Source organism: Hipposideros armiger, unplaced genomic scaffold (assembly GCF_001890085.2).
Source record: "Hipposideros armiger isolate ML-2016 unplaced genomic scaffold, ASM189008v1 scaffold_980, whole genome shotgun sequence".
Taxonomy (NCBI): domain Eukaryota; kingdom Metazoa; phylum Chordata; class Mammalia; order Chiroptera; family Hipposideridae; genus Hipposideros; species Hipposideros armiger.
In genome coordinates, this window is record NW_017732330.1 from 169,670 (window position 1) to 191,723 (window position 22,054).

A 22,054-nucleotide genomic window follows, 5' to 3' on the forward strand; every position below is an offset into this window, starting at 1 on the left:
ATGGTCTTAGGCGACCCCTGTGAAAGGGTCGTTCGACCCCGAAAGGGGTCACGACCCACAGGTTGAGAACCGCTGCACTAGAAGTTCCAACCACATCCGATTTGTGTGAGATTCTCAAGAGTATCACCCTTTCTACTTCATCCATGTCTATGCTTAAGATAGCCCCTTTACCTCCTGTCTCTTCTTCCATGTTTGCCTTTCAAAGTCCTACTTAATGTTCAGACACTGGTCAGATCTCACCTCCTTCAGACAACCTTCCAAGACTGAGTAGCTTCTTATATCTACTTAGCACAGCTCTTTGTCTCCAGGAAGCCCGCCCTTAGAAAGGTTTACTGAATTTAACTCACATATGAACATGCAAACTTTAGGAAACTCATTGCTTGTGAAAGTGAGACAGACTAAAAATAAGTTAAATAGGAGAGCTGGGCAAGAGGTTGGCACCAGAGTGAGCAGCCAAAACCTCCCCTTTTATATGTTTCAACGTCAAGCTAAATCTCTCTCTCTCTCTCTCTCTCTCTCTCTCTCTCTCTCTCCCTCTCTATGTGTGTAGGCTTACCTCCCAGGCTGTTCAGCTATTGGAGTATATATATATGGGTATGTTACCAGGAGTAAATGTACCAGTATGCATCCATGGATGTATGCCTGCAACCCTATAAATTGTGTTTCAAACTCTTGTTACAAGTTTCTGTTTTTAAATGAGTCTCAGAATAAATGTGACATGGAATAAAATAGGGCCTTTTGGAAACCAGTTTTGAGAATATGGTTTATAGGCTTCTAGGGAGTTGCAAAGGAAGCCACTGTATTTAAATGTAAGGAATTAGTAGCAGGATCAGCCCATAAGACACCTTTGGGCACATCAGGAAAAGGCATTATTTGCTAAACATATCATACTTACATTTGTCAGAAGTTTCCATAATATAACAATTTTGTTAGCATGAGGCACTTGACTGCCATCTGCAGGAAAATTGTTTATATATATATATATATATATATATATATATATATATATATATATATATATATATACATATATAATCTGTGATGTCTACTTTGTGAAAGGTGTCCCCTTAGACATGGCAGATTTATATAGTGTACAACGTACACAACTTTATATAGTGATCTGCCCAATAACTATTCCGGAAAGGGTAGAAGTTGTCTATCTCATTTAAGGGAAAAGTTGTTTCTTCTGATTGGAAGCAAGATTGCCGTTAGAGTTTCCTGTTGTCTAAGTTGAGACTTCATATTCTCTTTGTTGATCAGACCATTTTCAAGCTCAGGATGTAGATCTGATCAGAGGCATTGCTTAAACAAGTTTAAGGCTTTTCCTGTAATTAGTAGAAAGCTATTTTGGATAAAACTTGGACTGCCAAAGGGACATCAAAGCTCTGTTCTTACTTCTTAGGCCTTGTAAGAAAGAGAGAGTTTCAGAATAGTCATATTTACACCTAGCTACAAATTCAAGGACCAGCTATAGGAAAAAGTTGCCACTAAAGTAATGAGTCAGGAGCTTTTCAATTAAGGTGAAAAGGATACCATAAATAGATTAAATTCTGATTAACAGTTAATATTAATGAAAAGGGTAGCAAATGGTACATAGTTATGTATTTAATCCTGCTCTCTAATTACTATACTGAAGTATGATATTCTTTAGGGTTTCTATGCTTCAGTGTTCTAATAAATTTGCATTTTGTTTTTTGTTAATGAACTAACTAGATAACTCATCATTTTTTTATATCAAATTAAAAAGCTTCTGCACAGCAAAAGAAACCATCGACAAAATAAAGAGGCAACCAACTGAATGAGAGAAGATATTTGCAAACACCTCTGATAAGGGGATAATATCCAAAATATATAAAGAACTCATACAACTCAACAACAAAAAAACAAACAATCCAATTGAAAAATGGGCAGAGGACCTGAATAGATACTTCTCCCAAGAAGACATACAAACGGCCAACATATATATGAAAAGAAGCTCAACGTCACTAGCTATTAGGGAAATGCAAATCAAAACCACAATGAGAGGGCCAGCTGAGTGGTGTGTTGGTTAACAGTTGGCTTGGGACGCCAGCTCTGAGCAGCAGGGCCCCGGTTCGGATCTCACATGAGGGCCAGTGACACTGCGCCCACTATAGCAAAGATGGTGAGCAACAACTCAACCTGGAGCTGGGCTGCCGTGAGTCACCAGTGACGGCATAGGCTGCAGCCCCTGCTGCAGTGGGCTGCCATGAGCTACCATGAGTGGCCATCCAATGGCCGGCGAGCGACTGCCTCACCTGGGGAGAGCGCAATGATAATACCAATATGGGCCAGTGAAGTGACGTCCTCCACAACTAGACTGAAGATCAAAAAGGAGAGCAACTTGTCTGCTCCCTTCCCCCAATTCCCCAACAAAATCTTAAAAAAAATAACAACAATGAGATACCACCTCACACCTGTTAGAATGACTATTATCAACAAGACTAGTAATAACAAGTATTGGAGAAGTTTTGGAGAAAAAGAAACCCTCATATACTGCTGGTGGGAATGTAAATTAATACAGCCACTACAGAAAACAGTCTAGAGCTTCCTCAAAAAATTAAGAATATAATTACCATATGACTCAGCAATCCCTCTTCTGGGTATCTACCCAAAAAATCTGAAAACATTTATCTATCAAGTTATATGTACCCCTACATTCACTGCAGCATTTTTCACAATGGCCAAGACATGGAAACAAGCAAAGTGTCCTTCAATAGAAGATTAGATAAAAAAAGATGTGGCACATATATACAACGGAATATTACTCAGCCATAAGAAAAGATGAAATACTGCCATTGGTGACAACATGGATGGATGTTGAGATCATCATGCTAAGCAAAATAAGTCAGACAGAAAGTCGAGAGCCATATGACTTCACTCATATGTAGTATATAAAACTGAAAGCAACAAATGAACAAGACAAACAGACAAGCAAAAACTCATAGATACAGACAACAGTTTAGTGGTCACCAGAGGGTAAGGGAGGAGGTGGGGAGGTAGAAGAGTGGAAAGGGGTTCAAATATATGGTGACAGAAGGAGGTTTGACTTTAGATGATGAACACACAATGCAATATATACATGATGTATTATAGAACTGTACACATGAAACCTATATAATTTTATTAACTGATGTCACCCCAATATATTTAATAAAAATAAATAAAATTTAAAAATGCCCTCCCCCAAACTAACTATGTTTATGATCCAAGACTAGTAATTCAGGGTCACATGATCAATACAGGGCTGCTACTAATGCATAATGTCCCTTCATGCAAGTTAGAAAAAAACTGAGCCCTCTGGGAGGATATGAGGCAGCCCTGCCTACAATCACCTATTTACTGGTAATGAACCTGAATTGCTAAGTCCATTTTTTGAGGGTTGAATATATTAAAAGTTATCTGCATACCTAAAAATAGAAAGTGATGACAGTATCAAGGAACGTATACAAATAATACTCAAATGAGCTACGGTTTGCATATTTCTTATTTTTAAATCTATGTTTTAAATCTAGTTTCTCATTCAGCCTGTATAATACTTTTATAAAATAGTTCAGCCACCATTTATTGAGTGACAGACAGTAAGTTAGGCCCCAAGGGTCTCATCCTTATAGCCCTAAGGGGATATGCAAGCTGATAATCTCAGTTCATATGCAAATGAGAAGCAGATGTTTTTATAAGATGCTATGGGAGCCCAGAGGAAGGGCACCTAACCCAGAAGGGATACCAGTGAATACTCACTGAAGGAGGGGTGCTGAGCTGAGTCAGTGACACATTATTGGCCTCATTTAAGGAACACAATGGCTAAGCCATAGAAACATTAAGCAAGTTACCCTATATTGCACAGCTATCTATGTAAAGTGAAATTATGACTAGAGCCAATGTGAAGTAACTTCCAATCTAAGAAAGAGTTCAGACTATTGAATGGTCATAAGATACTATTAGGATTTGAGAAATAAATTTTATTTGCAATAATATTTTAGAAAGGTCCATATTTATATGCCTCAAGAAACATAAGTACATTAGAATATTAGAAAAATGCAAGCACACCAAAATAACCCAAGCCTGCAGCCTTCTAGGGTAGCTAATTAACACCTATGCCACAATCCTGGCAACCTTTAGTTCTTCATTTTGTAGTTGGTGCAGCTTGATATAGGAAGATGTATTGCATAAAAATGAGGCATCAGCTCAAACTTCCTGAGATACCAACTTTTAAGAGGTTTGAGTCATTCAAATCATTCCCCAAAGTTCTTTAACCAACAAAGGCAACAAACAAAAGTATTGCTAATTAAATGTGTAATTAAGGTTTATTATAACTAGCATATATTAGTTTAAAGTCTCATTTACCTCTGCTTTGAATTGGTTTTGTCCTGTTTTTATTTGTGCTTAATTGTCCTATTTTATATGCATTTAATTTTGTAGGATACTTCATATCCTTTTTGGATGCAGACAGAGTGAAAATTGTAAATACATAATAACAATAGATTAAATTTATGTAGAATTGGTTCTTTTATGTGCTGCATGTACACTTTATAGTACTCTGGGGCACCTTAGAAAGTCAATGTGTATAGTATATTTATGCCAATTTTGTAAGACTTGGAACAATTTTGCTGTTTTCGATTTAAATACAGAGGCTTACAGTTATATATTATCTTATACTACATATTTTTAGTCATATCTACAATTTACTTAGTGTGGTGTCCTTGGTCAGGAACACAATCCCCAATAATAAAAATGTTCCTACAAGCAAAGACAGTACACATTATAACAACCCACTTTTATGAGACAGTTGTAACACATTCCTGAGGTGGGGAGAAGGGAGGAACTCTCTACAATGGACATGTTTCCAGTAGAGTATTATCTACTTTCTGGAATATTTGAGGCCAAATTTTAAACTCTGACTTGCTTCTTTTTGCTATTCAATGTGTTCCTACGTCACCAGCATTCTTCCTAAGAAGCCAGTAATAAACAGGAAGTGCAAACTCACTTTCCTGTTAGCTGAAACAATTGGGAAGGTACATCAGTTACAAACCCATTTTAGCATAGAAGGCGACTAATGAAATACTTCTTGTGTTTATGTTAAATATTGGGCTTTCATTTAAGATTTCATTGAGAGAAATGTGAAAAGATTCTACTGCTAGAAAGGTAAACACTGGACTAGCTGATCCCCAAAGGCCCTTTACAGAACATTATATGGGTTGACAATATTGAAAATAAAAGGTTTCACTGGACTCCCATCATGGTTTCTTACTTTTGCTGTAGAGAACACTGCGATACAAAATACGAAAAATATCATAGAGAAAACAGACTAGACTCTTACAAAAGTGGAATGCGGGGAAAAAAATCCAAGATGGTGGAGTAGATAAATGCTGTGCTTGCCTCCTCCTATAAACACATTAAAATTACAACTAAATTATAGGACAATCAATCTGGAGAACCATCTGAAGTCTACCTGAACAGAAGTCCTATAACTAAGAATGTAAAGAAGAAGCCACATTGAGACTGGCAGGAGAAGCGGAAATGCAAAATGACCAGCCCCACACCTCCATGTGTCAGTTGAGAATTGGTGGGGATATCTTGGTCATGGAGGCTCCCCTTGGAGGAGTGAGGGACCCCAGCCCCACACCAGGCTCCCCAGACTAGAATACTGGTGCCAGAAAGAGGAGCCCCCACAACATCTGGCTGTGAAAAACAAGGGGGATGCCAACAGTCTGGGTGAGGTAGAAGGCTGTGGGAAACTGACACATCCTCTTAAAGGAACTGTGCACAGACTCATTTGCAGGCACTCGCTCTGGGCTCTGGTGGAGGGTCAGTGATGTGGGGGTCATGGAGAAATATGGGGAGAGACTGAGTTGTGTGGCTTTGACATGAGGACTTGAAAGACATTTGCCATTTTCCCTGTGTGGGATCCTCCTCCCATGGAGTTGGCAGGTGGGTGCCATCTTTTCTTTGTCGAGCTCTCCCTCCACACCCATGGCCAAATTTGAATCTGAATTGTTCTGGTGAGCTCCACTCACTCCAACCTGTGACTCCCTGGGACCCTGCCCCACCCAATGCCTGAGGCACTTTCTCATGAGCAGCCAGCCCCATCCACATTGCACTCTTTCTTGGAAAACTATCAGGGGTCTGCAGGCCCCAGGCAGGCAGCAACTGGCCTCAGTATACTCTGAGACTTTTGCCAAGTAGCTACAGGCTCAGCACTGGCAAGAAACCAGAATCTACATTGACCTGTTGAACACAAATCATCCCACTCTGTTGACTCCCTGAGACCCCCACCTCACCCAACTCTTGTGCCATACAAGGCTTTTTCAGCAGCTGAATCTTACAGGAGCTGGCAGCTGGCAGCAGGTCTCAGGGTGCCCTGGGCTTTTTGCCCAGGTACTGGAGGCAGCCATCCTTGGTTCACAGCATGGCCTCCCACACATGCCTCCAGGGTTAGCACAGGCAGCGACCAACCGAGGATCACTTTGTAGCTCCTACCAGGTAGTCCATGGTTGGTCACAAGCAGTGGGTGACCTGGGCCTGCACTGGAGCCCTACCACAGGGGCCCCAGAACCAACATACTTGAAGGTTGCTTCAGACCATAGCAGAGCACCACCCAATTAGTCCCACAAGTGGCACACCCAAAAGATGGTATCAACAGGCACCAGAGCCTGCTGAGGAAATTCCCCCTTAGTGGGGTAAGCCCACTGCATAGCAGCTGTGGACATGACCAAACCTCACAGCCAGTCAGCTTGAGGGTGAATCTCACCTACTTACATGCCAATAGCAATCATAGCTCAACTATAACAGTAGAGCAGAGACAAAGCACACAAGGAACACTCCTGGGGCAGCTGGCATGGTGACCAAGGAGACTATGCCACTGGGCCCCACAGGACACCTACTACATAAGGCCACCCAGCCAAGATTGGGAGACGTAGCAGATCTACCTAATACATAGAAACAAACACCGAGAGGCAGCCAAAGAAACACATCCCAAATGAAAGAATAGGAGAAAACTTCAGAAAAAGAACTAAATGAAATGGAGGCAAGCAACCTACCAGATACAGAGTTCAAAATAATGGTTATAAGGATGCTCAAGGAACTTAGTGAGAACTTCAACAAAGAGATAGCAAGCATAAGAAAGCACATAGAAACCATAAAAACAGAACCAGTCAGAACTGAAGAATACAATGACTGAAACAAAAAATGCACTAGAAGGAATCACCAGCAGACTAGATGAAGCAGAAGACTGAATCAGCAATTTGGAAGACAAGGTAGTAGAAAACACTCAATCACAACAGCAAAAAGGAAAAATAATTTTTAAGAAATGAGGATAGTTTAAGGGACTTCTAGGACAATATCAAGCCTAACAACATTTACATCATAGGGGAACCAGAAGGAGAAGAGAGAGAGCAAGGAATTGAAAACCTATTTGAAGAAATAATGATTGAAAACTTCCTCAGCCTGGTGGGAAAAAAAAAGACATACAAGCCCAGGAAGTGCAGAGAGTCCCAAACAAGATGAACCCAAAGAGGTCCACACCAAGACATATTATATAATTAAAATGGCAAAGGTTAAAGACAAAGAGAGAATCCTAAAATCAGCAAGAGAAAGGCATCTAGTTACTTATAAGGGAGCTCCCATAAAATTGTCAGAAAAATTTTTAACAGTTTGCAGGCCAGAAGAGATTGGCATAAAATATTTAAAGTGGTGAAAAGCAAGGACCTACAATCAATATTACTCTACCCAGCAAAGCTATCATTTAGAATCAAAGGACAGATAAGAGGCTTTCCAGAAATCTAAAGGAGATTATCACCACTACACCAGATTACAAGGAATGTTAGAGGCACTTCTTTAAGACGAATATATATGCAAAATAGACTTTAAAATAAAGGCTGTAACAAGAGACAAAGTAAGACCTAGTAATCCCACTTCTGGGTATTTATCTAAAGAAACCCAAAACGCTACTTCTAGGGGAGGTGAGCATCCATATGTTCATTGCTGCATTATTTACAATAGCCAAGATATGAAGGCAATCCAGGTGTCCCTGAATGGATGAATGAATAAAGAAGAGGTGATATATATATATATATATATATATATATATATATATATATATATATATATATATATANACACACACAATGGAATATTACCCAGCCTTAAAAAAGAATGAAACATTGCAACCTGCAACAACATGGATGGACCTAGAGGTATTGTGTTGAGTGTAGTTAAGTCGGACAAAGACAAATGTCACATGATTTCACTTATAAATGGAATCTAAAGAACAAAATAAACAAATGAAACAGAAACAAACTCATAAATACAGAGAATATTTTGATGCCTGCCAGATGGGAGGGGGGTTGAGGGTGGGTGAAAAAAAGGAAGGAATTAGAAGTACAAATTGTTTATTACAAGGTAGTCATCAGGATGTAGGGTATAGCATAAGGAATATAGTCAATAATATTGTCATAACTATGTATTGTGTCAGAGGGTACTAGATTTATCGTGGTGATAGATGAGAAGGGGGTTGGGGGCAGGGTGAAAAGGTGAAGAATTAAGAAGTACAAATTGGTAGTTACAAAACAGTTATAGGGGTGAAAAGTAATGCATAGGGAATATATGGTGTATTCCATAATATGGTAATAGCTGTGTATAGTGCCAGGTGGGTCTAGACTACTCAGGGGGAGCACGTCTTAAACTATGTAAATGTCTGACCACTATGCTGTACACCTGAAATTAATGTAAAATAATACTGAATGTCAACGTAATTGAAAATTTTGAAAGAGGGGAAAAAGGTGAAGGGGAATAAGAGGTCCAAATTTCCAGGTATAAAACAAATAGTAAGTCATGGGGATGTAATGTACAACATAGGGAATATAGTCAATAATATTGTGATAGTGTGATATGCTGTCAGATGGTTGCTGGGCTTATCATGGTGATCACTTTTTTAGGTATATAAATGTTGAATAACTGTGGTGTACACCTGAAACTAATATAATATTGTATGTTAGCTATATTTTTAATAAAAATCTTTTTTAAAAAGTGGAATGAGGGTCAAAGCATGTCCAAAACAGTAGGAAAAGGACATTAGATAATGTAATTATTTTCTTCCATTTTTAACTTTAGTAATTTAATTTGGAATTTGGCATACAAAGAAAATGAAAGTTAGATAGTTTTTAATTATATGCCCCATCAGCCAACCTTCTGCTTCAGCCATGTTATTTTACTAATTAACAGCCCTCGAATGGTTGTACCTCATCAGTCAGATGATATGCACACTTTTGTAAGTTGTTTTCAAAGTTTCAATAGGACTCTCCACATTTGCTTTATTTTCCACAATATTTCAATCTGTACTCTATGATTCTATCAAAGTGCTATTTTTTTCTAACTCCATATACTAAGGCCTCACTCTGCTGTCTGTAGGCTCTGGCCTCAACTACCCAATTCAAGCATAACCTTGCTTTTACCTGATATCTTTCACTGTCACTGCTTAATTCAATTCTGGTTTTCTCAAGGTTTGAGGAGGACATATCGTTTCCACTTTTCTCAAACAAAGTCTTTATTTTCCCTTAAATTTCTAATATCAAAGTGAATTTGCTATCAGGCAGTCCTTCATAACTGAATCTAATCCACCCTTGAAAACTTCTTGGATAGTGAATTTTGGATAGTGGGAGACTTTATTCCATTATTCTAAACTGGAAAAGTAATAATGAATTCCCATTCCATCTTAAAAACCCCAACCAATTTCCTCAGACATCACAGAAACACTCTAAAATACTCATGTAACAATCCTTCAAACATGTATTATATTGTAAAGCTTTTAAAACACCAATTGCTGAATCATTGAACACTTAACGAACTAATTAGTAGATATGTTTACGTTTACTTCACAGTAATGCCATACAATACTGAATATAACCCACCTCCCACCCCCATCAAAAATAAAAGCAAGCTCTCAAGCTGCCTGGGAACATCTATCCTGGGAATGTCTATTTTTATTTTCCACCATTAGAAGAAAAAAATGAAGGAACTCTTTTAAAAGTTTAGTGCTGATGAGGGATGATGGAAAGGCAAAGTAAGGCTTTTCCAGGAATTTCTAGAAAGAGGACTTACTCGTGAGAAGCAATATACTAGGAAAACCATGAAGAGAGCCACTAAAATAGGTGCTTCATTTTATGTGACGCTAAAGTGAAGCCCTCCCCCATCCCAATAAATGTCCTGGAGATGTTGTCAACAAGTTAAGTAAATTAAAGCAAAGGAGACCATGGCAATGCCAAAATTATCGTTTTAATTAATTTTAACAGTCAAGCAGAGTAAGGTGAGGGAGTGAGAAAAGGACAGCAATATCCAAATTCTGGGTAAGAGAAAAGTAACGTTTTACTCAAGCTTGGCAGGAGAAATTGTCACAGTAAGCATTAATTGAGGTTTAGTGAGAAGGGCACCAACTAGTTAATTTTCTGAAATCAATAATCTTGTTCTGTAGCCTCATTTACTTTTCCTCTTTTCTGTTTATACTTAGCTGTTTTCATAAAGCAACATTACAATTTTCCTTTTATATTGTAAGGTTCGTGTACAGTCATGTAAACAAACCACGAAATAATGTTACAGGTACATAACAAATGCAAGTGACACTTATTACAGGAAAATTAACAATCAAGGTAATTCTAAAATGGGACACAGGGACCACTGTGATAGTTGGGGTTCAGAGGATGGTGCTATGATGCTGGAAACAGCTTCAGCAGAGTGAGGACTCAATTGACAGAGCCCAAGGTTAATGAAAACTTTCTTGGTTTCGAATGCCTCTACTCACAGCCAAAATTTTACTCAGCAGGTACCTTTCACTGACTGCCTCAAGCTGCAAAATGCCAAGAGAGAACAGGTAGAGACATTAGTTGCAGAAGAAGGCAAATGAAGGAACATTCAGGATTCTACATGTTCTTAGTTGAGCCCCGCATTCGTGTTTTCATTCCCTTCCTTTTCCTGGAGGCAGGGGCCAGGCTCAGTCCTCAGGCTCATTGCCTCTTGTTTCAGAACTCTGTAAAGCCCTGGGTGGAAGCATCACACTCATCTCTCAGAATCTCATAGTATCATGTGCCACCGCTAGCCCCGTGCTCTGAGGGAGACAAGGGTGAGAATCCCCGTCCTCAGGGGCCAATTTCTGTTTTACAGGCTCTTTAAAGCAAAAGGCTTAGAAAGCAAATGCCTGTAATGCTTTGGAAGATGGAAATCTCTAAGTGCTACAGACAAAGCTGAAGATTCTGATATTATGCAATACGACATTACACATGCCTTTTAAATAACTGATTCAACCTTGTGGGATTGTATACATTTTATTAACTCTCTCAATTTTTGACTACATTTGGTTAATGAAAGCTGGATGAATTGAATATTGTGTCCTTATAATTGTTGATTATATATATATTATATATTATATATATAATTGTTGATTATATATATATATATCCCTTCTAGGTAGGAAGTACCCAGATGCGCATGATTCAGGGTAACTTGTTGGTAAAGAGATAAAGCCATCAATACATTTTTGCATACAGTTAAAAATGACACAATAGAACCTTGACCACATTATGCTAAGCGAGATAAGTCAGACAAAGACAAGTACTGTATATTGCTTATATGTAGAATCTATGAAGTTAAACCTGTAAAAAATAGAGAGTAAAATGGTAGTTATGAGGGGTTTGAGAGGGGATAAAAGTGATGGTGTTTAAGGGTACAAACTTTTCACGAGGAGTCAATAAGCCATAGAGATCTAATGCACAGTATAATGAATACAGACAATAACACTGTACTATAATTGTGTATCATCATAAATATCACATCAGCAATCATATTACAATATATAAAGTAGCAAAGTACCACACTATATACCTTAAACTTACACAACGTTACACGTCAAATTCATTCAATATATGAAATATAGGTTTCTCCTTTTGGGAATTTAACCATAGGAAAAAGGTGGATTTTGTTCCGGGTGTCCCCCAAACCCAAGTCACAAAAGCTAGCTGGACAGATGAAATCTGGATGTCCAAAAAATGCAGTTAGTAAATGTGAGCTCAAATTGCCATTTGTATATGAGACATTTGTTTGTGTAGACACAACCACTGTGTCTACATAAAATGTCCACTCTCATTGTTTTACGCAAATACATCCCTGAATACTTATGTTTTGAGCACATGTTTATCAATCAGATCATACAGGCGTCTGACTAGATAAACTTGAAGCTAAAATTAACAAGGGTTTCCTAAAAACAATGTAGAACAATGCATATGATCTAGTAATTAAGTGGGGGAGGTAAGTACGGCAAGGGGAAGCCTGAGACACAATTGCACATTCCTTAAATTCTTCCTATTATAGACTATTGAGCACATATAGGCATACATTCAGAGAAAATAAATGGAAAATATAATATAGCAAAATATTAACAGCAATTGTCTCTTGCATGGTAGGGTGCTATATAATTATTTACTTTCTAAAAGCTTTTTCGATTTTCCACATCCTCTGATATCAGCATATATTCCTTTATTTCTTTACATTTAATTCTTGTTTAATAATGGTACGCTGAGAGAATTAATTATTTAAGCGAATGCCTCAGTACAGTCTGGTAAAACAAATAATCACCCCCTGGATATCTGTTTTGGTAACTGGGTTTTTTTCATTTACCAGCATTGCTTAAAGGAAGCCTCATCTATGTGACTTTGCCCATCATAGAATCCTCAGTGCTAAGCACATAGGACATAGAGTAGGTACTCAGTTTAATTTTAAAATAAGTAAATGAATTTTAAAAATTGGAAAACATTGAGTCATAGTCTTTGCTCATAAATATGACTTTCAAATTTTATGTATTTGTAAAAATTGAGCCTTTTATCACTTGACAGAACAGACATTTAAGTGACCACATGTAAGAACTCCATTTTTAAATTGGCCAAGTGTCCTTCTCTGCTAGGTAGGGGTGTGTGTCTAATTTGGAGGTTAATAATAAGAGTCTAATTGCTTTATTGTTTATCATCAACTCTTGAGTTTCTATAGTATTCGATGGGAACAATGATGCAGTTAACCCACAAATCATTGGTTTGGTTTAAAAAAGAGGTATGATTTTCCCCCAGAAGGTTAGCCTTTGTAATTTTGTTTTCCGTGGACAGGATTTGCCTTTCCTGAGTGCACAAATTGACTGACTGGTGGGGAAGGTGTAACCAGAAATGGTCTGGGAGACAGAGGAAAACCAGGCTGGGATTAAACTTTTACTACCTTTCAGCCTCAGGTGCTGAATTTAGGCTTCACTGGCACTGTTCTAGAATCATATTACCATTTCTTTGTATAATATTTTCTAGTCTTTAGAGTGGGGTGCGTAGAGGGCACTTTTTCTTAAGAGACAGGATTTTTTTTCTCTCTCTCTCTTTTTGCTCTTAAAAAAATCTCGTTAGAGGAATAAGTTTCAATGCTGTTGGTGAGACTATGGCCAACTTGCCTTGGGATAGGAGGATTTCTCTTTTCCTCTTAAAATTCTTCTTTGTTTTTCCTTTTGGGTGTGGAGAAGAATAAGGTCTATTAATTTTAGTGAAGTTAAAGGTATCTTTTATGATGGAAGAATTTTTCTCAAAACGTTTTCTGGAGAAAAAGATTCCTTGCTTTCAGTAGGGTTAAGGGAGCACCTCTCTTTGGGTTTGGAGAATTTCTATATTTTTTAAACTAGGTTTTGCGGAAAAGAACTATAAGGGCCACTGGTTTTAGTGAGGTTGGGGAGCCCTCCTCAGGAGGATTTTTCTTTCTTTCCTTTTTAAAAAAAAATGAATAATTTATTAGGAAGAAATAAGATTGGGATCATTTCTTCTTGCAATAATTTCTTTTTCTTTCATTTTATTTTTTTTTAAAAAGAAATACTTGAAGGCTGGAGGATAAATAATGTCCCTGGGTTTGGTTGAGATTTGATGCATCTCCCCTTGGAGAGGCTGTAGAAAGAGATTTTTTTTCTCCTTTTGTAGGGGCAGGGTTGGAGTGGGTTGATGTCAGGAGTAATACGCATTATCTTCCATAGGGTATTGGTGCACCTTCCTTAGGAGAATTTCTTCCTTTTAGTCTTTTACAGATTATCCCTTATTTTATTTTTTTTCTTCCTCCTTTTCCTTCACTCCCTCCTTCTCTCTCCCACCCCTTCCTTCTCCTCTCCGCCCTCCCCCCACCTCCACCACCTTTTGTTTGGAGAAAAATGTTCAGGGACTGTGGTGAATTGGGGGAATCTTGTTCCCTAAAAAGGAGGTTCCTCTTTTAAAATACCTTAGTCATTTGATTCCTTTGTAGCCCCCGCCCCAGTTATAAATGTATTTACTTGTTTTGAGGAAAAGGGGATTTTGTTGAGCTGGGGACAGTTTTCCTTAAGAAGACTTCCTTGGTTTTGTTTGTTGCTCTCTTATCTTTTCTATTTATCTTTCCAATTAAAAAATTTCCTGGATTAAAAATAATGCTTTTGTGTTTGGATGGATTCAGGTTAGCTCCCATTAGAAGGATTTCCTTTTATTTTTAATTTTTTTAAAAAAATTGCATTTGTTTTTGTTGTAGTTTGACAACTAAAAAAGTTCTTGGGTCTTTGTGAGGCTGGAACATTTCTGCTCTTTAGGAGGATTTTTTTTTAATTTCATTGATATTATCCCTTCCCAACATACATGCCTTTCCATTATTAATTTTCTTTTCAATCTTAAAAAAATTGTATTTTGAGAATAAGGTTAATGTGCTTTGGTGAAGATGGGCCATCTTCCCTTGGGAATGATTTATTTCTATTGTGGTTTTTTTGCCCTTTTCTGACAATTAAAAATTCAGGAGATTTGGTAACACCAGGGACCTGTCCTTCAATAATTCTTTCTTTTTGTTAAATTAAAACATTTGTGTGTATATGGGGTGGCAGGATAGTAAATTTCATTAACTTTGATGATTTTGAAAGAATCTGCCCTTAAAAATATTTCCTTTTTTGTTTGTTTGTTCTTCTCAAAAGAAATAAAAAGGGGTGTGTGTGTGTGAATAAAGGTTATTTCCCTCAGTGAGGCTGGAGACCTTGCTCTCAAGAGGATCTCCTTTTCTCTTCCTTTCTTTTAGTTCCTTTAAAATTGTTTCCCTTTATTCATTTCTTCATTTGTTTGTTTGTGGAAAGGTAGTAGGTTCATTACCTTGAAGGTGGAGGAACAATCTCTTTCTTTTACTTATTTTTTAAAAGTTGAGATAACTCACACATCATAGAATTCACCATTTTAAAGTATACACATCAGTAGTTTTTAGTATATTCACAAGGTTGTGCAACCATCATAGCTATCTAATTTCAGAACATTTGTATCACCCCCAAAAGAAGCCCTATACTCTTTAGCTATCACCCACACTTCCTCCTCCCCACCTCAGCGCCTAGCAACCAATAATCTACTTTTTGTCTCTATGGATTTGCCTATTCTGGAAATTTCATATAATTGGAAGAAATAACATTAGGGAGCCTTGGTGAGATTGGTGGACCTCCTGTTTAGAAGATTTATTTTTGCCTCTATAATTTTTGCAAGAGATTGGGCACGGGCTGTGAGATGCAAATAAAGTTTGTAAGTTTCATGATTTTTTAAAATCAGAAATATTATTTACCTTGAGATGATTTCTCTTTCTTTTCATTTTTATATTTTACTCTGGGAAATACAAGTTTCATGGGATTTGGTGAGGGTGAGGAACCTCTCTCCCTTTAGAATTTCTTTCTTTTTTCTTAAAATAATTTTCAGCGGAGGGATAAGTTCCATTATCTGAGTTCAGTGTTCTTTTCTCTCCTTTTTTGAGTTCATAAATTTGTTCTTCTATTTTGAGAATAAGTTTATTTGCTTTGCTGAGGGTGGGGTGTCTCCCTTTAGGAATGTATGCTTTATTTTTTTAATACTTAAAATTATTTTTCCCACTAAGGGAATTATAGTCAGTGGGCTTTGGAAAGGTTGGACACCCTATCCCTAGCAGAATTTCTATTTATTTTCTTTGCACAAAAAGGTCTTCGTTGGGAATAATAGGTTCAGGGTCTTGTGCCTCTTCTCCTTCCTTCTCAGGCTCCTGTTCTATGATGGCCCCTGTGGGAGCATCAGACAGGGAACAGCAGTCACTGCTTTGGAAAAAAATCAAGGCTGATGGAATGTCAGCTTAAAGATTGTTCTTAGACAACTGAGGAATCTATGTGTCATAGAAAGTCATATGTTGAATATTTTTTAAAACCCACAATTGATAAATTAATAATTATGTCCTATTTAGGTGTCAAATTTTATTTTTGCCCTCCCCCACCCTGCTGCCTTCTTCAGGGTAATAAAAAAGTTAATAACACAAAAGAAAGCATTCTGCAAGCTGTAAATTGCCATACTAGCAGAAGGAATTATATAGTCTTTATTATAATGCCCCTGAATGGTATCCTGGCCTCTATGGATTTTTCCCCTTTCCTTGGAAGCACTTGGGGTAATGGCTCAGCCTCTCCTTTTGGGCTACAGATCTGCAGAAGCCCTAGTCAGAGATTTTAATAAACACTAAGAATTGTACTCTCAGAAATGAAAGACCACTGACCAAATATCTCATTATTTTTTCTAGAACATCCTGTATCAAATGTTCAGGAGCTCTCAGAATATACTAAATAAATCAGATGGTATCATCAAAACCTGGCAAGGAGGTAGGAAAGAACCTAAGAGGAATGAAAGTAATTTCATCCTGACCTTCAACAGGTTGAACATTCGAATCTAAAATCCTGAAGTTTTTGACAGTCACCACAGATATTCTATTAACTTAGGAAAAAAATTTGTTACCCCTGAAACCAACAACATTATCATTATGTGCTGCTGCTGGGACTGCAGGGGATAAGGAGATTTTCTAAATCAATTTATTGTTAGTAATTTGCTTCTTAATTATGGTTTCAATATCCATTCTGAAAATGGAAAGATTGACTGCATTTCCTTATAGGCTATATATTCTAGGGTACTTAAATAAACATTTACTTCTCACTCTGAAATCAACGAGGACACATTTCTATTCCTTCACAGCAGCCCTCTCTCCCTCATTGCTGGAAATGGAATTGATAGATTTCAAGCTTCAGCAAGTGTTTACTGAAGAAAAATAGGGAGGGCTGAATTCTACTAGGCAGTGAGAGGGAGAGACAGTATCTACCTTTGAGAAGCTCAGAAATAGGTAAAATAATAATGTATTCAGGCAAGAATGACCAGATATCATATAAATAAATGCTTGCTACTTTGCAAGAAAATGTGTGCAAAAAATACCAGGAAACAGCTCTGTTACAGTTTGGGGAGTAATTGTAATTGCTGTGTAGTCATTAGGAAGGAAACACAGATTCCCTCCCTACCCAGAAATATAAGCCACAAAAATGTATTTCTTCTAAGATTTTCATCAGTCTCCTGTATGATGTGATTATAATTTCATACCTGGTCAAAACCCAATTAATAAAAATATCAACTCTTTCTTCAACACAGCTGAGGGGAGAGAAACAAATATGGTCCACTTCATGTAAGCCCCACTCCCCCCAAGAGAGTTATAGATTGTTAAAGAACCAATTCACACATCCTTACTTACACTTGCTGCCACCAGGTGGGAGACAACGGCTCATTTCCTGGAAATCAAAACATTTTTAGAAAGGAAGGAAATAGACAGGTTTGCTTCACAGACTGTGTGATCCTGGTAACAATTCAGGAAGAACACATGAGGCCCCTTTTCTCAGTTTCTACCCTCATTCTTGGCATAGATTTATAACCAGCAGGTTCTGAAATCCCATAAGAGAGCAGACTACACACTGGAAGATGTTGGGTTGTTTTTTTTTAACTGCAATATCAGTCAGCAAAATTATCTGGGAGAAACCTGCAGTCTCATTCAAACACTTGGTTTTGCTCATTTCATCCTTTGACTTATCAGGCTAGTTTCATGCTACTGGCACTGACTGTGCCTTGCCATGTAGGATTTTACTGTAGGGTGAAAGTTGTATTTTGGTTTGATCTCTGAGTGTGTGCGTGTGTGTGTGGGGGGTATTTCTCAAGCTTGCCGCAAAGAGGCAGTGTCTGAGAACAATGCCACCCAAGCTAAGATGGCAACCTGTTTGCCTTGAACGTTAAGATGCAAGTCAGCTGGTTGCGGGTACTATTTGCCTGAGGAGGATGCAGCACAGAATGGTCCTATCACTGAAGATCAGGTGTTCCCATCTGAACTAGCGACAATTACATAGCAACACCTAGAGTGTTGGAGAAGAGTTCAGGCTCCAGCCATCTTCATCTTTCAAAATTCTCTGGAGCCGCTGATGGGTTCATTTACAAGCTCCCATTAGTGGATGACCAAAGTTTTTAAACTCATTTTGCAAGATTAGTGACTGAACAAATGACCAGCTCTATAAAGGGCAAAGTCAAACCCTGGGGGATCCTGGTCCCCTTCCAGGGCTGCCAAGTGCCTGTGGGTCAATCATCTGAGTGGGTACTATGCAGAGGAAGCTAAACGGAATCCCTTTACCTTGATCCTCCTTATCTATCTGGCAACAGACATTTTCCTGTCAAGCTGGTGGGAAATGCTTTCTCAGTGCCACAGAGCTCATCCTCGGAGCCCCTGGTCTCCAGCCAGTCTTCCAGAGGCCAAAGAGGTCATACATTTGCTAGCCAGCCTGGTGATGAAGTCCCCTGGTGTCAGTTTCTCAGTCATGTTCCCCAAATCTCACTTAAGAAGGCCACAGGTCAGGTGGACCCTGCTGGTCTCCCTCCCACTAGCTTTATGAAAACTCTTCCAAAAAGACTAGAGCGGGCACCTGGGTTAGGGTAGCCTCCCAGGTCTAGCTGCCTCGCCCTGTACCCTCTTGAGATCGCTGCAGGGAAGGGCCGCTGCAGGAAGAGAGCGATCCACCTCCTGGGAAGATGGGGGTTGTTGGATTCTTTAGAAGTTGTCTTGGTCTCCTACAATCTTATTTTATTTATTTTCAAACCTCTGCATTTTCTCCATGTGAAACCTTTCACTTTATCCTTTCTCTTTTTCAGTCGTTTGTTATTGCAATTATTTTGCAAACTCAAGACTCCCTGCTTATTACTCAGGAAGCAACCCAGCGCTTTCATTTCCATTTCGCGATGTCAACCCCTGCCCCTCCCCCTACATTCTACAAGTGTGCCGTCTACAGCAGAAGAATTCCAGAGCCCTGTCTCTGCGCCCAGTTGAGCAGCAGGATGAACGGGCATTGTTGGTGTGGTGTGTTATTTGTTTGTTTCTGTGTTTTGCTTTTCCTGCAGTGGAAGCTAAATGAAGGTGTATGTATGTATTATCATGGTTTTCACAGTCTCCTGGAACGAAGTTTAGAGGAAAGGAAGAGTAGGGGGAGTGGAGCGCAGAGAAGAAAGCAAGAAAGACTCTTGCTGAAGAGCCGACACTGGTTTCACGGGTCCAAGGCAAACATCGCAAACCTTCTTCCTCCCACCTACCCCCTGGGCCGGTGACCGAGGATCCTCCTCTCGTCTTCTTCCGGCTAAGTGCAACGTTTACGAAGGCATCTCTGAAGACTGGAAGAGATGAGGGTTCCCATTCACGCGCTCTCAAATAGCAACTCCTATTTTCGTGTCTCTAAACCAGGTTTCCTGTAGCATTCCAGTGGCCCCGGCATGGGATGCCAATCGCCCCGCTAGTAAAGGGACCCATCACTATATCACTGTTTGCACTTACCTGCTGGGAAATCCTGCCGACAGATGGAATGGTGGCTTTGACACACGCATGCTCTCCCCCTCCTCCCAGGCGAACCCTGCCCTTTCCCTGCAGTGTGCGTGGGCACCGCCCATCCCCTCATCCCCACCCGGAGTACCACAGCGCCCGGTAGCCCACAGTGGCGCGGGGCACCACCCTGAAGCAGCGCCAGTTAAACCTCAGCTGAGGACCCCTTCCCCAGTGGCAGGGAGGGGGCCAAGCGGACGGCTGCGGCTCCGCAGCTTGGGCCTCTGCGGCAGTGACCGCGGCTAAGAGGTGTGTCCCACCACCCCCCGCTCAATCCCATCCCTGTGTACCCGGGCCGGCCCCATACACCTCTCTAGGTCTTTTGCGCTCTCTGGGAGCATCTTCCGTCTCTTTTTTCAAGATAGAGGCGCTCACCGCACTGTCACTTCTCCCCATGAAGAAAAAACTGCTCCGATTCCCACCCCAGTGTTGTCACCCCTCATTTCTAGCCCCAGACAGCTCACTTTCGCTTCCACATGTTGCTTCCCGCCTCTCAACCGCTTCCCACTCCCCGGGTTCCCCTATTCCCGAATCTTTTCGAGCATCTTTGCGAGTCAGTGGCAGCCAAATGGGATGCTAAGAGTACCCAGAGTTCCGTGAGCTCCATAGCCTTACGGCCTCACCTTGCATCTTTCTCCCCTGCCCCAGGGGGCCTTTTTCTTACCTTTATACTGGACAAGGGCACTGGTGTTCGGGTCGATGACGAGGTCTTTGGACCCGTCTCTGGAGCGACCACCGGACACTGCAACAGACGAGGTGCTGGACTCGGCTCCTGACAGGACTCTGGAGACGGCTCAGGGCAGGACTCTGTGGCTGGTTCTGTGGCTGGTTCTGGGGCCGGCTCAGGAGCCTGTTCTATGGCTGGTACTGGGGTCGGCTCTGAGGCCGGTTCTATGGCTGGTTCTGGGGACGGCTCGGGGGCCGGTTCCGTAGCTGGTTCTGAGATCGGCTGTGTGTCTAGTTCTGTGGCTGGTTCTGGGGTCGGCTCGGGGGCCGGTTCTGTATCTGGTTCTGATATCGGTTCTGTGGCTTCTGGACAGGGTTCTGGAGCAAGCTCTGGACAGAACTGTGCCGGCTCTGGCGAAAGCGCGTGGAGCGGCGGAGGAGCCGGCGGCGGCGGCGGCGGTTGCGGCGGCGGCCACGGCGGCGGCGGCTCTGGTGACTCCGCCGGCTGCTCTCCAGCCTGAGGCGGGGCAGTGCCATGGGCTGCGGCCGCCCCGCGGTCCATGGCCGCACACCGCTTCAGGTCTGGGCAGCTTGCGCCCCTAAGCTTGGAGGGCTAAAGTACCCTCGGGCGCCCTGCCCCCCTCAGTTCAACAACCCCTAGCGGGGTGCCAAACTTTACTCCGCCCCACTCCATGGCTGGCTCTGCTCTGAGGTCTAACTCGGGGCGCTTAACGTCTCCCAGTGCTGGAACACGCCCCTCCGTGAGCGCACACCTCTTCGTAAGCAGCCACGGGCCGGGTGGGCGGGAAGCAGAGGGGCTTGCGAACGCCGACTGGACAGAGCGCTTGATGACCTCCTAGCGACGCGCGGGAGGGGAGGGGGTGAGACAAAAAGGGGAGGGGGAGTAGAGCGGCTGGGGGTGTTGGAGCCTGGCCGCTCTTAACCCTTTAGTGACATGAAAGCTAAAAAGAAAAAAAAAAGCCAGAGGCGAACTTGAGGGTCTTTGCAGTCCCCTTAACCACTCAGTTGTGAGCTGCTGCTCAGAACAGCTTCCACCCTGTGTCTGCTCTCTCACCTCAGCAGCAGGTGAGCTTAGCCTCGGACCAACCTCTTGCCCCCCATCTCCAAGCCTCTGTGGGCAAGTAATCCTTTTTTCTAACCCGGGAAAAGAAATTAAGCAGCACGGTGTGTGTGTGTGTGTGTGTGTGTGTGTGTGTGTGTGTGTGTGTGTGTGTGTGTGTGTGTGTGTGTTCAATCGTTCAGGTTAAAGTAAAATTTGCCCCCGTTCAGTTTTTGCATTTCTGAGCTTTGCCAGATCCGAGCGGTTTGCCATTGGGTACAGGGTTTGGGGTTCTTGGGGAAAGGTGTGTGATGAAGGAGGGCTGGAGCGCTGGCTTTCCGCAGCCTGCAGATTTAGCCCCGAGAGCAAAGCAAGAGTGCCCGGCAAGCGGTGGCTGGGCCGTGCACTCCGGAGCGGAGGCTGCCCTGGTCTCCGCAGTAATCAGCGCGTCTGTCTGGCTCGCCTTTACCATGGGAGCCTACCTTTTGCTTTTAGCTGGACTTCCCAGGCATCAGCAGGACTTTTTACTGAACTTGTTAGTGTGTGTGTGTGTGTGTGTGTGTGTGTGTGTGTGTGTGTGTGTGT

The 22,054-nt window shown here is 41.0% G+C and overlaps 1 protein-coding gene across 1 annotated transcript in view; it reads right to left on the reverse strand.

Moving 5' to 3' along the window:
• Positions 1-20,971, reverse strand: part of DGKK (diacylglycerol kinase kappa) — a 133,890-nt gene extending 112,919 nt beyond the window's left edge. The window contains exon 1 of the mRNA XM_019631046.1: positions 20,408-20,971. Coding sequence (XP_019486591.1) covers positions 20,408-20,971 — 564 coding nt within the window. The remainder of the gene's footprint in view (positions 1-20,407) is intronic.
• Positions 20,972-22,054: the final 1,083 nt, after the last annotated feature.